Below are 18,016 nucleotides of genomic sequence, written 5' to 3'. Positions count from 1 at the left end.
AATTAACATAAAATTCAACTTAAGATAACTAGTGGCCTTTCCAACAATGTCTCACACATTCATTACAGAAAATTTTAAATGACTACTTTTTTCAACTTTATTTTTATTGTTGACACTATTACAGATGTCCCTATTTCCCCCACCTCTGCCTCCCTGCCTCCCCGCCCTTGCCCCCTTCCCTCTGGCCATCCCCACACAGTTGTCTGTGTCCACACTGGGGCTGTGCGTCTATGGTCTGTGTTAACCCCTTCGCCTTCCTTCACTCAACCTCCCCTCTCCCCTCCCCTCTGACAGCTGTCTCATGTATCCATGCTTCTGTTTCTATTTTGTTCCTCAGTTTATTTTGTTCATTAGATTCCACATATAAGTGAGATCATATGGTATTTGTCTTTCACCAGCTGCCTTATTTCACTTAGCATAATAGTCTCTAGGTCCATCCATGCTGTTGCAAAAGGTAAAAGGTCCTTCCTTTTTTTTTTTTTTTTTTTTACAGCTGAGTAGTATTCCATTGTGTAAATGTACAATCGGTTTTTTTTTATCCACTCGCCTATTGATCAACACTTGGGCTGTTTCCAAATCTTGGCCATTGTAAATAATGCTGCTGTGAACCTAGGGGTGCGTATATTCTTTCGAATGGGTGTTTCAGGTTTCTTTGGACACAATCCCAGAAGTGGGGTCAATCAATACTTTATGCTTACAGTCTTTCACAACAAACTGAATACAGACAGTTTAAATATTGCACTGCTGTTACCAGCGAAAAATAACTGGGTACCTCCGTATCAAAAGACAGCTATCTGATACTAACGGAACTATCAACATTTCTTAGGAACGCCACCTCTGCTCCCCATACCTGGTCACTGAAGCACCGACCGCCCCCTTTCGGTCGGCCTCCACGATGATCCTGTTCTTCGACAGCTGCTCTTGGATGAGAATAACTTTTTCCACTCCTTTGACAATGAAGTAGCCACCTGCCCAGAGGAAACAAGAGGAGCTTCACCGCCTATTCTTCAAACAGTGCGGTTCAGTAGCCTCCTGATAGGGATCACTCTTCCGCTGCTTCGCAGCACTGACCGCCACTTCATTCGAAGAGGTTTACTGATGCTGTTTCATGAGTTAATGACAGTGTCACCACACGATTTTATGCAAGAGAAGCACAAGATAATAAGCTTCTGGACAGGAAATGTATCTTAGAAGTCTATGTATCCCAGCACCTGACACATGTAAGAGGTGAATGAAAATAATTGTGCTAAATAAATTAGTCTTCAGATTTTTTAAGCAGAAAAATAACTGATAATCTTGAATATAAACTAAAATTTGCTCTAAGTTTTGTAACAAATCAGTGATAATGGTAGACTAGGTTTCGGTGATATTCTACACTCAATAAAACTCACAAAACATTTATCATATATATTTTTGCACAAAATTCAGAAGGGGATAAAGTGAGACTTCATTTTACCTCCGGAATGTAAGTAAAACCAGGGCAATATACTCGACTTATGCATCATTTTGTTGTAGTCTGAAAGTCACGTCCTTGTTAGCCTCCCTCCGAAACCTTCTGGGGCTCTACATCAACTCGACTTCAAAGAAAGTAGATTAAAGCAACTATAAATTAAGTCGATGTGAAATGTGAGTAACGGAATTAAAAGAAATTTTCTGTTAAGTGCTAAGCTTCAAACTTTTAAAATAAACTGACTAAAAACAGGTAAAAAGAGTAATTTTAAAAAACTTAATCAGGAGACTTATTTTTTGCCCTGTTACTGCATTTAAAAAAGCCTGAAATGAGATGTTCAAGTATTTTCAGAATAGCTACACAAGTAACTTGTGAGATTAGTTTTGAATTTTTAAGTACACCGACAGAGCATTACCAGTGAGCAAAGAGACAAAGGAAAGATTGACAAACCATAGTAATCAATCAGAACTTGGGGTATTAAAGTTTACAACTTGAAATAGAAGAGGAAACAGTGTAGCTCTTAGAAATATGGACTAACAGAATAAAGATGGAACCATATTTCTGGATGTTTCATGAAAACGTTTTATCGAGGTTCATTATAAAGCAGGAAGCCTGGTATTGTTTTAAGGAAAAATGCTAAGAACACAGCACCAGAAAAACAAACACAAGGCGGGGGACTAACGCAAGGGGTCACACATACCTGGATCTAAAGGACATTCATTCAGCTTGGCAAATTCTGCTGGTGTCTTCCCTGTGAGAACACAGTTTGAACTGCGAAGCATTATGGGCATTCTGTTTGAGAGAAAACAAAAGGAAGCAGCATGTAAAGACCGTCACCGGCACACAGGTGAAAAGAATGCGAACTGTGCACCGTGCTCAGCTCTAAGAGGTCTACACTCCTCTCCGACACACTGTGAAAGGAAGAGGAATGACAGTTACAGAAAACTGCAGACAGGCTTTCGTGCAAGTCGGGAATGGCAGCAGCTCTTCACTCCTGGAAAACGAAGCGCCTCTTATTAGGTATGCAGAGATGGCACAGTGAATCCAAGTGTGAGAAACAGACTGTCAAAATTAGGGGGTTTTGAGAGAGAACTAAGCTAAACTTCTAGAAATGAAAAAAATGTAAAAATGTAAGCATTAATTTAAATATCTATGAACTGCCTAAATCACAGATTCGACACTGCTGAGGACAGAATTGCTGAATGGGAAAGAGATCTGAAGAAATCACTGAAAATGTATTTCCAAAAGAAAAAGAGAGGGACAATGTGCAAGTCAGGGAAGAGTAGAGTCAGAGGGTAGTCACCACGCACAGGCCCGCACTGCAGGGGTTTCTGAGTGCTTCGTACCTACTGACCCATGGGACCCGGGAAACAGCCCATGAACTAGGCGCCACTTCCCACATCCCCCCCATGAGGAAATGGGGCAAGGAGAACTTCAGTCGCTCGAGGCCACCTCACGGGGCTGAAACGCAGGTAGGGCGGCTCTACCACCAACACCAGCTCTCACCTGCCAATGGGCAAAGCATTGCGGATGATCCTCTGGCTGCCTCGGGTGTATTCAATGTCCACCGTGATGGGGGCAGAGTACGTCATGTCCCGCAGGCGGCACTGAAATAGATTCAGATGGTCACTGCTCCTCTCAGGGAAGGAAAGGGTCCTGGCAGCCCCGAAGAGCTCCTCCTCTAGCAGAACTTGGGCCTGCCCTTGAACACTGAGGGCACTGGGACTCACAAGCCTCCTTTCCCCTCCAGGGGATCGATGGCAGCTACAGATCCAGGCCCCACCGCAGCCGCCCGCCCCTGCCAGCCCAGACACGGAACAATGAGCCTGGTGCTGGTTCTCCTCCGCTGATCCGATGCCGTCACCAGTCTGCTCCCACACCTCTGTGGCTGGCCTGTTCGAAACAGTTCACCAGTGTAATGACAGGTAAAGTACACACACACACACACACACACACACACAAACTCGACAGTTTAAATGATACTTCTATACTTCCTTTTATTCTCCAAATAAACAAAACCACATCACAAAATTCCTTAACAAGTGATGGTTACAACTGCTCTGATAATCTTGAGTTTGATGTAGCTCGCAAAATAAAGTCCTCGCCTGAGCCGTGATCAGACGGAGGAAACCTCGTCAGCCTCATCCGGTGACTTCCCCATTAAACTGATGGTCATCTGGTGGCTTGTAGTCTCACAGCGAGTTTCTCTGATCACCCACCTTACAATTTCTGCTGCTGAATCACCTCTCTGACTTCTACTAAACCAAATAATTAAACTTTTTTCTAGCCTTTAAAACAGATGTAAGAATATTAGATGTTCCTATAGCTGACCGGTAGAAACTGTTTATATCATGTTTGATTAGATCGGGCCTCCTCCCTTGGGCCGGACCGGAGGCGGCGGGGCATGGCGTGGCGGTGCAGGGCACGGACTGCACTGCCTGTGCTCTACCCTGGTTCTACCGCTTACGCTTGCCATAACCTTCTTCATGTCAGTTTCCTCCCATGCAAACGGGAATAAGAATCATTTTAATCCCAGGAGTATAAATACATATTTTAAAATGGTGCCTGATTCAGAGTACTCTATACAATTATTTCGTTTTTATTAATAAGACTAATGTAATGCCCATGGTAGGCAAGCATTTGTGGGTTTTAACAAACTTATCCCTTCAAATAGAAATGAAATTCGACAGATGGGGTAAAACTTGGGACCCCTCTGTAAGCTCCCCACGTAGCTCCACGAACCCATCCATCCTCCTCCCTCTCATCACGGCGGCAGGCTGTGCTGGTGGGATCAGCGGTACCCGCACCCTGGGAGTCCTGCTGTGGGTCCCCTGACGGCCTACCCCTCTGCTCTCCCACTCTCCCCATCTCTCCAAGAGTCAAACTCTCCCCAGTAAATCTTTGCACACAACCCCCCATTGCTCTAATACCTATGTTTTTCAACATCGGAAAGAATAATTCTAATGACAATTGTAGCATCAGCCTTCCTGAACTACTTCAAACTACTTTGTCTTCTCGTTTCTCCAAACTCAGTGAAGTAGTTTAGATGACTTGCAAACTGCTAAGTGGCTGCCTAGTTCTCAAAACCTTGGGAAGGCCTAGCAAAAGGGAACAGGGAGTGGGGAGGGCCACACGGGGGCACACGTATCCCGCACTCCTCACCACTCCTTACACAGAACAACTTCACATGTTTACCTTCCCTACACGGTCCTTCCAGACACCCGAGTGTGCCCCCCCGGGGTCCCCGTGTCGCGTGTTTGGTTGTGTCAATCTCCCCACAAGACTATGGACTCCTTGAGGAAGGATATGTCTCTCACTTCTTTTGTACCTCTCAATGTCGAGACACAAAATAAACGTTCCATCGATACTTGGTGATTCTGCAGTACCACCATTTATCTGGTTACTTGCTCATACTTCCTGTTTAGCCTTACTTAGGCAACCACCATACAACCTAAAACCTGAACTGTTGTTTCATCAGAGATTCCTGTGCTACGTTCCATAATCACAATTTTAGCTCTACATTAATACAAACCAGACAAACCTACGAGTCATTTCATTCACCGAATCAATTCCCAATTCTGCACACTAAATGAAAGAATTTGAAGAGAAGTCTAGTATCTGTTAAAAGCCAATCAACAGGCCTGTTCTATAACCCTCTGCCGGCACCTCTGTTGCCTTCTGGTACTGAAATTCCTTCTTACCCATCTCTTCCATGAGAGTGTGAGCAGAATTCTAGTCCTCGGCCTCCTCTCCCTAACGCAATGCCTGCCGACCCTCAGAAAATGCGCTAACAGCCTCTGCAACAAACAGCACCACGCTAGGCACGAGTGGCTGGCGAGGGGATGCGGACACACCACGAAAAGGCTCAGCAACAACATAAATAGGACACAGGTATATACAGTGCAAGTTAATAAAATTAAATGACAAACTAGTACAGAATTATTTCCTAATAGAGTACAGTATTATACAAGTGTTGTTTATTTTGGTTATGTCTCATAAGAGGTTTCTATACCTGTTTTTAAATCAGCTTTTAAGAGTATAAATTAAGGGCACAGACCCTTTGGGTTAAAGCAAACAAACTCAATTAAAAAGTGAGATTAAAAATCACCTCATGAGGAGACACTGGTCTAGTCACATTGAAGCTTTCTTCAACATCAGGAAGCCCGACGTAAATATTGAGGTATCTGAAAAGGAAATCGTTCCATTACCAATGACACTTCTCCAAAGAATGTGTAAGCAAACACGACAGTTTCCTCCTAAACACAAGGTTATGCTTTGACAAATGCTTATCTTCCTGAGGATGACAAACAAATTAAACATTATAAATGCAGAAATTCTTAAAGTGATAGTACCTATAGCTTCACAAAGGAGGGAAAATACCATCAGAGTATCTTTTTAAAGAATAGTGTAACTCTCTTTACAAAACTACTAGAAACATAGCTCCCTAAAAACACTTAATGAAAAAAGCAAAGCGCAAAAGAGTGTCTACAGTATATTATGATTCATGTAAGAGGAAAAAAAATACAAGGTCTGTCTAGAAAGTATCCAGCCATGTACCACGGAAGGGAAATTTACTGAAGATGCAAGATGCAAGAAACACTGTGCGTAGGACAATGATGCTTCAAGTACCCCTTCAAAGTTGGTACCTTGAGACCTCACACAGTTCTCCCAGAGTCTCTCCCACTGTTCAAAACACTCTGCAAAAGTCCTTTGTTGGGATCACCATCAGCTGTCCTGTCATACTTTCCTGAATCTCACTGACAGTCTGAAATCTCTTCCCTTTCAAAGGTGATTTTAGTTTTGGGAAAAGCCAGAAGTTGTAGAGCACCAAACCTGGGCTGTAAGGGGCTGAGTCACCCTAATGATTTGATGTTTCATCCAAAAACTGAGTGGGCATATTGTCATGATGAAGCTACCAATCACTCATTGCATGGTCCCGGAAAGCCTTCTGAGTCTTTCAAATATCAGTTTCTGTGGAAGAATGTTCCAGCTAATGCAAATTCATCAAATTTTGAATACAAATACAAATTTGATACAAATTCATTTGATGAATTTGCATTAGCTAGAACAAATGAATTCGATACAAATTCATTGCTCTACTCACGTAGTCATTTTGAATGCAACGGCCACACAGTACACATGCTTAATCAACAGCGTCTACCACCCCCACTGACTAGTACAGTGAAGTCGTCATTGTTCACACATGTGCATTCCAGTCCACTCTCCTTGGCTGCCAGGTTACATTGCTATTGTGCAAACCTCACTTGTTATATTGACAATGGCTGGACTTTTTCTGGAAAGACCTCGTTTGCGCAAAAGAAATACAAGAGGGAGAAAGCAGACACTAATGAGATTCATCACCTACAGAAAATGCATGGAAAGAATTAGGGGAGGAGTGACAGTATCCTGAATATACTTTTTTCTGTAAGGCCTGACTTTTACAACTATAACAATGTTTCACACACTCTAAAAATAAATACATAATTAAAATCAACCAGGATGGCAGGTGGGGGAGCTGACTCAAATGGAATATAAAACTTACTGCACTACAAATGAGTAACATAACTGCACTGAAAAAGTGGAAAAGAAAACTAATCTAAATAACTTTGGAAAACAGTATTTTGATTGGACACTATAATGAGAAAAAAAAGGAGTAGGTAAATACTGTAATCTAATTAGTCAATTTTACTCTTACAGAAGCATGTTTAACAATTCTGAAACAATCTCATGTATATTCCAGGACTGAAAACATAAATAGACATACTGTGTAAACATGAGAGTCAGATTTCTCACTGTCAGGCACAGAGCTTACAAATACGAAAGGAAAGAAAGTTAGAATGTGCCTCACAGAGCTGGATTGGAATTGGAGGTTACCAGTATGCATGGTTTCTAATACACATAAAAATGGACGGGAGACAGAAACACAGATGCGTGTGTGTGTGTGTGTGTGTGTGTGTATGCAGTAAGATACATACACATATTTCCTGGCTCTGCCGGCTGAGGCTCTAATATCCACATCTAGGTTTCTAAATACTATTCTCCAGTAAAAGGAAACAGAGCTCCTTGTAGAAACGGTTGACTCTAGGCTGGGGCAGGGAAACTGGCAGATGAACCACATCTCATGGTACTCAAAAATTAACAGGGGCGTGTTGAAAGGACACAGGAGCCAACTTGAAGACTCCTTGAAGACTCATGGCCAAAGCGGAGACAATTTGAGCAATAAGGTGATAACAGCACTGCCCTGACTGGTGTGGCTCAGTGGGCTGGGCTTCGTACTGTACATGGAAAGGTGCAGGTCGATTCCCATTCAGGGCACTTGCCTGGGTTGTGGGCCAGGTCCCTGGTTGGGGGCATGTCAGGCAGCCAATCAATGTTTCTCTTGCACATTGATGTTTTTCTCCCTCTCCTTTTCCCTCCCTCCCCCTCTCTCTAAAAATAAATACATAAAATCTTAAAAAAATAAAATAATGATAGTGCTGGATTATGACCCATAGAGTAAAATGGATACCCTGAGTTCATATTGATATAAATAAAATTACAGATAAATGAATGAGGGGAAGGAAGTACTCTTCCGTATAGTAAATTCCAGAAGTCTCATAGGAGAAATGATGGGAGTATAATAACCATTATAGGTACTATTAACTATTATAGGTAAAAACCACCAACGTATCTAAAATTAGTGGATAAGATATGATGAATAGTCTCAAAAGGTCTCCCAATAAGACACTTATTAATGACAAAAGGAAAACTAGTAACTTTACAGGGGAGAAACCTAGGAGACATCACCTTAATCAAGTGAACAGAGTTAAAATCACCAGTAATGAAACACAGTGACGTCTGTATCCCCTGAAATGATGCAGTAAGAACGGAACAGAATGCAACTGCTATGGTATTCTGGCCAAAAATGCGTAAGCCAATCTAATCACAAATAAACATCATATGAACCCAAATGGAAGGATCTTCTACAAAACAACTGACCAGAGAAGTGTCAGGGCCATGACAGACCAAGAAAGCATAAGGAACCGCCACAGACTGCAGGAGAATGAGGAGACGAGGCAATTAAACACACTGTGGGGTCCTGAATTGAATCCTGGGCCAGGAAAAGGACATTGGTGGGAAAACTTTAAATAAGATCTGTGGATTTGTTGATAGCATTATGTCAATGCTAATTTCCAGGTTTTGTTAATTGTGCTATGGCAATGTAAGATGTTAGTATTAGCAGAAGCTGGGTGAAGGATAAAATAGGAACACTGTGCTATTTTGGTAATTTTTCTCTAAGTCTAAAATTATTTAAAAAATTTTAAACTAATACTTCTAGTAACTTAATCATAGTGCTATGTGTTATAATTAGTTTACCAATTAAAAATTGAGCACTTGATAGTTAACTTATTAAATAGATTAAAAAGAATTTTGACAACAACTACATTCACTTTTTAAAATGTCAGACATAATCAAAAGAGCAGTTAAGAGGAACTGGTTCCTTACTTTAAGTACCACATGGGGTCCGCATCACTTGTAACCTTTTCGTTGGCCTTCATGATCTTCTTGATCTGCGAGGGAAGGAGCAGCATTAGGGAAGACTCTAGCCCCAATTAATTCTTGGCTACGTCTAGCTCTAAGGTCTGCCGCTCACCTCGACATTGATAAAGTAGTTGAATGAGTCTATGTGCTGCTTCACAAGGCCTTTGACCTATGTGGAAAAGGGGAAACAGGAGATCAGCAACAAAAGTGGGCTAGCAAATTACACAATGGATTCTACTCACAGGTGGTCAGCCAATTTCTCTCAAAACCCAAGTGAGAAAAGACTCCTGAATTGTGTTTAGTAAAACTTTATATTTATGTGTCTTCATTACATTTCTCCTCCATCTTATTAGAACATTTTCAAATTCTCCTCCTTGAGAAGCAACCTGACTTTGGGAATGCAAGCTATGGATATTTGAATATACCTGATGATTCTCCATAAGCTAATATATAAGGCAGGATTATCTCTGCACACTTTGAATTTACAAAAAAATATAGCAACTGAGCATCATTTCTTCAGCCCTCAAACGATGGCCATTTACTTTTTTGGCTTTCTCCTACCTGGGCAACTTTATGATTTACACACATCCAAACTGGCCTTTCATATCACTTTATAAAAGAATGAGGGGGGAAAAAATAAGGGTCTCCATGAAGAAAATACTTGCACTGGAAATTGAAAGCGGGGTGGAACTCGGGAACCCACGAGCAGACGCCAGCTGGCAGTGACCAACCTTTCGTCTCAGGAGTCAGAAACGACTCTACGCAGACAGTGCTGCGTACCGCCATGCAAACAGTGCGGTAATGGACACAGACAATCCGAAATCTTAAGATTTAAAAGGACTGTATGTGCTTTCTTTACATCGATCTTCAAACACACAATTAGTTCAACACTTCTTGAACTTCCCTGGCAGACAATCACAGCACTTTTCTTACACTTCCTTATTCAGGAATCTCACTGGCGTGCAAAACCACCAACTGTTGCACATTTTGAAGCAGTCTTGATTTTTGCAGAAAAAATCCAAGCTTATAATGATCTGAGGTCCACCCTTCTCAAGTTTCCACCCTTTGGACCCGATTAAGCCTCTTCCAGAGAAATGCCTGTTCTAGGACACCCCATTTAGTTATCACATCTCTCTTTCACGTTTCCACTTGGACTAAACAGGCCTTTCGACTATTTCTCTTCTGGACCACCCAGCAGCCTTCGGCCTGCTCCTGAACGTGGTCCGATTTGCCAATGCTGCCCCTTCACATGGGCACCCTGAACTCACTGGCATTCTCGACAGTCTGACCAGTGTACGGAGGCTACTGCCTCTCTCACTCTGGTTATCACACCACTGCTCTTAAAGAAAGAAGGCCACATTACTGGCCCACACTCGAAAGGTAATGTTAACCTTCACACACACAAAAAACACTATTAAGTCAAGTGCACCGCATTTGGTGCTTGTGCGAAACTAAGCACACTCAGGGATTCACATCCGTCCCTCTTCACTGCCGTCTTCCCAGCCTAGCGTTCTGAGTCGTGATCAGCGGGCCTGCACTGACCAGCGCGGGCAGCCCTCAGATGTGCATTAAAATCTTTATACTTTTGTTCCTAGACAAATGCATTTCAAGGTGATCTGAGTGAAGGGGAATTCTAACTTGAAGCGCGTGAACGAAAGACTGACCGACTGAACTAACCATTGTCTTAGGCCTCTGTTAATGTGGCAGTAATGAACTCGGTGCCATCTACTGCCTCCTCGCTTTTGAATCATAAATACCATCCCTTCTCTCCTTGCTTATGTATAGTTCATTTTTAAAAAATGTACTCTAATAAATTTTTTTCCTTGACCTTCATACTACTTTATTTCATTCTAGCCACACCTCTACTTAAAGATTCTTAAACAGCTTCCCTTTGCTGTTAGAAAAACAGCCAAAAATTTTTAAACGGCTTTCAAATCTGATCAGAAGTCTGCAGCGCTGACAGCAGCTTCCCCAGCGTCATCTCCCAGCACTCTCCCCGCTGCCTATAACACAGAACTAAGTAGGACAAACCTCTCCTCATTTTTCAAGTCTCCACTCTTTCACTTAACACAATGCTTTCACAATTCACCCATGTTGTAGTATGCACCAGCACTTGATTCACTTTTATTGCCAACTAATATTCCATTGTATGACTACGCCACATTCTATTTGTCCACCCCTCGGTCGACACTCATTCAGGTTATCTCCACTTGGAGGCTGTGGTAAATAATGCCACTGTGAACACCTGCGCACAACTCTTTGCATGGATATATGTTTTCACTTCTCTGGCATAAATACCCACAAGTAGGATTGCTGGGTCGTATGGTAACCCTATGTTTAAGCATTTGAGTAACTGCCAGGCTATCGCCCAAAGTGGCTGCAAAATTCACGTTCCCACCAGCAGAGCCTGAGGGTTCCAATCTCCACACCCACAGCAACACTTAGTATCTTTCTCTTTGACTACCGTATCCGAGTGGGTGCCAAGTGGTGTCTCACTGTGGAAGCCCTGCTTCTTAGCGTAAGCTCTTTAAAAGTGAACTGAAGCCCTTCACTGACCTATATCCAGCAGTTCCTCTGACCAGGCACTCATCTGTTCCAACAAGAGATGGACCGCTGTTTCCTATAGACTCCGTGAAGGTTTCTCTTGGGCACCTTTATAAAGCCACACTCGCTGCATCCTGCCTTCCAGCCAAGTTAAATCCTTTCCTCTTAAGATGCAGTTTATGTCTCATCTTCTTCGGGAGACCCTCTCTGACCACCTGCGGCATCACTCTTGTGCCAGCAGCACTTTGGTTTGTATCATTCATCTGCCGTGCTACCATGTACACTACTTCCTATCTCTAAAGTTAGATTACCATTCCCCTATCTTGCACCTTAAAGGCAGGGATTCACTGCCTTGTAATTCCCTGTATTTCCCAAACCTAGCAATGTATACAGTCGCACATAGTCAAAACATGTTGGTGATAAAAATGTAATCTAAAAAAGAAGGCTGATTTTTTGACTTTTATCAGAAAAATAACTAATTATTACTAAATGTTCATTACCTTTAAAAATGCTGGAAGCAGCCTCCATTTTTCCTGTGAATAAAAACAGTATTAGGACATGTGCTAGAACCACAATATTTTTATAAGAAGTTATTTTAGCTTACTTATTTATAACTTATTAAGTTATTTATAACTTATAAGAAGTTATTTTATGAGAAGTTATTTATAGAAGTTATTTTAGTGCCAAAAATGACTCACTTTATCACAATGAGTGAAAGAAAGTAAATCAAAACTAAAAGAACAATTTTTACATGGTGACACTTTTATGGAAATCACACAGGTGTGTGCATGCACGTATGTGCATACAAATACACTCACATGTACACACACACACACGAACCAGATTTCTCAAATACAATATAATTTAATCTCTTCTTGATGAGCCAAGATTCCAAGCATTTTATTTTATCCTCATGACACTACATGAGCAAGTGGATTTTCAGCTTGAGAAAGGAAAGTGAGTTTGAGAGTCCGGTGGGGAAGCCAGGTCTCTCGGGTTCTTCCTCTCTCCCATTTTCCGTCAACGAAGTGTGTGATCAGAGTTCATCTCAGGGTGGCAGGAGGGTGGCACCCACAGCGTTCACCTTCTACATTAAAGAGCTGTCAACTGCCACACTTCTTGTCTTCTTAGGCTTCCTATTTATATTTTGCAGAGGCTGAAAGTAGCCTACCACGGTAAGACTCTTCATGGATGCCATGTAATCTGCTAACAGAAATCTGACAAATGGGCAGAACTGAGTCTAAAGAATACACTGTTTCTGAATAAGCGCCTAAGCATCATTGCAGCAACTGTAAAACCTTTGACTTCCACTCTGACGTGAGCAGCACTGGAAGGTTGTGAACAGAGGAGTGACATGAACCTGTGACTCATTTTAACTGGATCACTTAAAATAATAGGCTGAACTGCTGGGTTGAGAATAGACAAGGTTAGAAGCAGGGAGGTCATTTAGGAATTTATTGCAGTACTCCAGGCTGGAAACAGTACAGGTAGTGAAACATTGCTAGCTAGGAGACAATGTGAAGTTCAAGCCAACAGGACTTTATAGTAGATTAGATAGAGACTCTGAGAGAAAGAGGAGTCAAGATTGATAACTTAGAGTCGTCCTGTATGGAGATAAGGAGGCGGGGACGTTGTCAGAGCAGCTGCTTTAAAGTGTGATGGGGTTACCAGGAGTTTGCTTAGGGGCATGCTACGTTTGAGATATCCTCTAGACATTCAAGTGGAGATGTCAAATAGACAACAAAGATGAGTCTGGAACCTGGGAAGAGAGTTGGCCTGGAGATACAAATTAGGAAGAAGTCAGCAAATGGATGGGAATTACAGACATGTAACGGATGAGACTGCCTAAGGAATGCAAACAGAGAAGGGTTCCACAAAGAACACCAAGAATATTCCAATATTTAGAGATGAGGAGCAAAAGGCAGATCTAGCAAAGGGCACTAAGAAGAAGGAAGGAGGCCATGGAAGGGGGCAGACAATCCGGATAAAGGAAAAACATTTTTCAAGAAAAAAGGGAGGTGCCCTGGCCAGGTCACTCAATTGATTGAAGCATCATCCCATACACCAAAAGGTTGTGGGTTCAATTCCCAGGCAGGGCACATACCTAGGTCGTGGGTTCGATCCCCATCTGGGGCACGTATGGGAGGCAACCAATCGATGTCGCTCTCTCCTTTTAAAATCAATAAACATATCCTCAGGTGAGGATTAAAAAAAGAAGAGAAAAAAGGGAAGTGCGGGCAAGGGGTATACAGGAAATCTCTGTACTTTCCTCTTGATTTCACTGTGAACCTAAAAAGCTCTAAATAAAATTAAGTCTTAAAAAAAAGGAAGGGAGGGGAATCAAAAGATAAGAGGTAGAGACAGACTGAAAAAGGAACTTTCTGGGGTGATGGAAACATTCTATATCTTGTACTGAGTGGTAGTTATGTGGGAATACATAAATGTCAAAATTAATACAGCAGAAGTCTTGATACTCCTGCATTTTATTGCCTATAAATCTACAAAGAAGAATGAGAAAAAGATCAAAATGAACTATATCAGAAGAGCAGAAATATCTCAGGGGAGGCAGGCAGTGAGGGAGAGCGGGGGGGGGGAGACACGCTGGAACACTCATCAGTGGCCAGACTGAGGAAGGCCTTATAAACACAGTAAACACTAGATTTTACCCTAAAAGCAACGGGCAGAGATTGAAGAAATTTAACCGATAGGGCAGTATGTTCATACTTGTGTGTTTAAGCTGATGGCTCTCGCCACAGGGCAGACAGATTGGAGTGAGAGAAGTTCAGTGCCCAGGAAGTACAAGATGACAGCAGGTCAGCCTTGGAGAACAGCGGAATGAAGTTTCAGAATGGAGCACATTTAGTATGCAGGACCCTTAGGATGGGATGGACAGTGGACTGGATACACAGGGCCAGGGAGAACTGTCATTCCTGAGTCAGAAGACTGGAATTGTGATGATAGTTCCTGCACAGCTATGCAAATTCAAACAAGAAATGTCAATCCTTTAGGCTTATTCCTTCAGCTCTCTGGGGAAGCAGTGCAGGCAGCAGTTCAGAATGAAAACTCTCAAGTCCCACTGCCAGACTCCAAGTGCCAGGTCAGCCACTCACCAGCCTGTGACACTGGGTTAGTTACTTTACCTCTCTGGGCCCCAGAAACCTTCATTGGCAAAATGTGGTGGAAATAGCACTTATTTCAGAGAATTAGATAACATAATGCATGTTAGGTTTACACAGAGCCTGGGACATCCTAAGTACTCAGTAAATGCTGGCTCTTAATATTAATTCTTCAGGAGTTAAAATCCAGTATTACCTGACAATGATCAGCAGTGTTATTTACTGCAGGCACTCACACACTGGATCGGATGGGCTAATAGTAAACCAATCTCATTAACCAGCCAAATGATTATAAAAAATTCCCTACGACCCAAAAGTTCACTGATCAGACTGCTTTGCTCAAACCCTTCGACAGCATCTCACTGCTCACTCAGATGGCTAACAACACCTTTCAGAACCAGAACCTGTGCCTATCCTTCATTCTTCATCTCTCCTCGTTTCTTCACTCTGGCACTTATTTTAGGTACTCAGAAACTACCGGGTTTCAAAGCGTCCGGTTCTCTCTCCCTGAAATCGCTCCCCTGTCTTTCTAAGCCTCATTTCTCCAGATCCCCATTCCACGCCAATGAAGAATCAGAGGCCCAAAGAGCTTACAATAACAACACGTGCCTTTCTAGGAAATAAAATTATGTCAATAGCTGAACTTCATCAGGCAACTGCTCACTGTAGGACAGTTACCCTTAACTTCTCTGGTCTGTCGAAAGCTAAGGTGCTACTTCTCTGGAAACACCTAGGGAAAATTCTGAGCAAATTTTCAGGGGTTTCAAATACTCCTGCAGTCCAAACTTGAATTCCGGGTTAAAAGGGAAGATTACTACCCTGACATTGAGATGATGTGTTTTATCGCCACAGCCAGCTGTGGAACCTCACTAAAGGGAGCCTAAGCTCTCTGGGCCTCAGAGTCCTCTACAAGCCTAGGAAGATGGAATGTGTCCCGCAAACGTGGGAGCGAGGACCCATCTTGCCCGCCCTGATGAAGGCTGCATAGGGTCCAACCCGAAAGCTCGGCCCCGGCGGCGGCCGACAGAGAAGCCGCCTCCCACGGGCTCGCGTGGGCTAGGTCGGGAAAAGATGACCCCAACCTCGTGCAAGTAAGAACCGGAGTGAGGTTCTGAGCATGCGCAGAAGCCACGGCCCGCCCCGCTCCGCGGCGAGAGCTCTCAGGGTACCGCCTCCTGGGGACGCGTCCCAGCCCCTTCCGTTCCCCGAGTGCCGGCCTTCACCTCTACAGTCGGGATCGGCGCAGCCAGCTGCTCTGGGGTCAGGTTCCCGAATTCCTCTGCAAGCACGTCCATGCTGCTCACGAGGAAGGATAGTAGTAAACAGAAGCCCCGCACACCGGCGTGCGCCACCTCAAGCCAACTGCAGCATCCGTAGAGAGCGGTGCGCGTGGCCCAAACGGTCCCCGCCGCACAGGATGATTGAAGGCGGGACAGAAAGGTTCCGCATGCTCCCAGCCTGAACCTGCGGTGGAACCCGGATGTGGCGGAGGCGAAGCTGGGAAACTGCGCCCCCTGGGGTCGCTCGGAGGTCTCGCCCCGGTTATCCTAAAGCCTACACGACAGGTTCATTGCCAGTTATCCGGTATTTGAGTCCAATAGAGCATATTGGTTGTAATTCTTAAAATAACTCAGAGGAAGAGGTAAACGGATAATTTGCACAACTTGAGCCACCAAGACAGAGAACTCATGCAATTCAGTCTAAAACGACACGTTGTATAGTATGGAAAAGTGGGAACTTTACTAAATGCCTAAAAGTAGGGGAGGGGACTAGTTGAAAAACTATGGTGTGTGCATGTGATAGAATCTTATACAACTATTAAAATGACCATAAAGTGAGGAGGTAACTCACTTGAGAACAGGAGCACAACAGGACAGTAATTAAGACACTGTTCAAGTCCGAAAGAACTGGAAGTAAGGTGCAGGAATAAATATCAGCACATAGGGAAATTTAGTATGAAAAGGGTTAGTCAATAAATGATGTTGGAACAGCTGATTAGCCATTCAGACAAAATAATCCTATAAAGATAAAATACTTAAATGGTAACAGAACTTTAGGAGAAAAGTGTAAGTGAATGTATTCATAACTTTGGTGATGAGGGCCTTCAAGGACAGCAACAGTCAGAAATGGTAAAGGGAACTATTCATAGGTTTGGCAATATAATTCTAATTGTTGTTTTATAGTTCCATGAAAATTTTTAATTTTCTGAACAGATTTTTAAAAAAGATTTTATTTTATTTTTAAAGAGAGGGGAAGGGAGGGAGAAAGAGAAATATCAATGTGCAGTTGCCTCTCCCATGCCCCCCACTGGGGACCTGGCCTGCAACCCAGGCATGTGCCCTGACTGGGAATCGAACCAGTGACCCTTAGGTTCACTGCCCATGCTCAATCCACTGAGCTACACTAACCAGGGCTGAACAAATTATTTTAAAGTCACCATGAATAGAGTTTTTTAAAAACACAAGTTGACAAAAAACAAAAATTTGGTATCCCTAATTTAAAATGATTTCATGCAAATCAATAGGGGAAAAAATCCCACAGGGAAAGACAAAGCAAACAACCTCAACGGTGGTTTTCATGGGCAAGGAGTTTCGGGTGAGGACGGTGCAGAAGGCCTAGATGTGGATAATGGTGATGTTTGCACAGCAATGAGAGTATATTTATAGCCTCTGAACTGGACACTTAAAATGATTACAATGGTAGCCCTGGCTGGCGTAGCTCAGTGGATTGAGCGCGGGCTGGGAACCAAAGTGTCCCAGGTTCGATTCCCAGCCAGGGTACATGCCTGGGTTGCAGGCCATAACCCCAGCAACCGCACATTGATGTTTCTCTCTCTATCTCTATCTCTCTCTGTCTCTGTCTCTGCCTCGCTCTCCCTCCCTTCCCTCTCTAAAAATAAATAAATAAAATATTTTTAAAAAATGATTAAAATGGTAAATATCATGTATGTCTTACTACAATAAATTACAAAAATTTGTTAAATACACACTTGCCATGTTCTCATGAATGTGTAGACCTTGCACCAAGTTAGTCTAAGTTCTGAATTAGCTACCTCAAGTAAAGTTGAATGCTGTGTCTTCTAAGCATTGTGCTGATGTCTGAAAGTAAAGGGACAAAGGCAAAAGAATCAGCTCCTGCTCTTGAGCATCTCACATGCACTTTTTTTTCTTTTTTTTAAGATTTTAAGTGCATGTCAGAGACATGCACTTTTTTTTTCTTTTTTTTAAGATTTTATTTATTTTTTAGAGAGGAAAGGGAGGGAGAAAGAGAGAGAGAGACTTGCCACTCCATCCCACCCCCTTTATTCATGTCCAGCTGCTGAGACTGTCTTGTCTGTCTTTGTTTTCCCGTGTTCTAACCCCCTGTTTGTTCCTGAGTGAATTCG

At 42.8% G+C, this 18,016-nt stretch overlaps 1 protein-coding gene across 1 annotated transcript in view; it reads right to left on the bottom strand.

Annotated features, from left to right (window-relative positions):
- The window catches only part of POLR3B (RNA polymerase III subunit B), a 106,760-nt gene extending 90,704 nt beyond the window's left edge, over positions 1–16,056 (bottom strand). The window contains exons 1-8 of the mRNA XM_028532874.2: positions 15,855–16,056; positions 12,016–12,048; positions 9,084–9,140; positions 8,936–9,000; positions 5,559–5,634; positions 2,957–3,057; positions 2,151–2,242; positions 851–968 (exon numbers count right to left, since the gene is read on the bottom strand). Of these exons, the coding sequence (XP_028388675.1) occupies positions 851–968; positions 2,151–2,242; positions 2,957–3,057; positions 5,559–5,634; positions 8,936–9,000; positions 9,084–9,140; positions 12,016–12,048; positions 15,855–15,926 (614 nt within the window). The 5' untranslated portion in view covers positions 15,927–16,056. The remainder of the gene's footprint in view (positions 1–850; positions 969–2,150; positions 2,243–2,956; positions 3,058–5,558; positions 5,635–8,935; positions 9,001–9,083; positions 9,141–12,015; positions 12,049–15,854) is intronic.
- Positions 16,057–18,016: the final 1,960 nt, after the last annotated feature.

This window comes from Phyllostomus discolor, chromosome 2 (assembly GCF_004126475.2).
Source record: "Phyllostomus discolor isolate MPI-MPIP mPhyDis1 chromosome 2, mPhyDis1.pri.v3, whole genome shotgun sequence".
Lineage (NCBI taxonomy): Eukaryota > Metazoa > Chordata > Mammalia > Chiroptera > Phyllostomidae > Phyllostomus > Phyllostomus discolor.
Note: the sequence above shows the minus strand (reverse complement) of the source record. Positions and strands in the feature narration are given on the sequence as shown.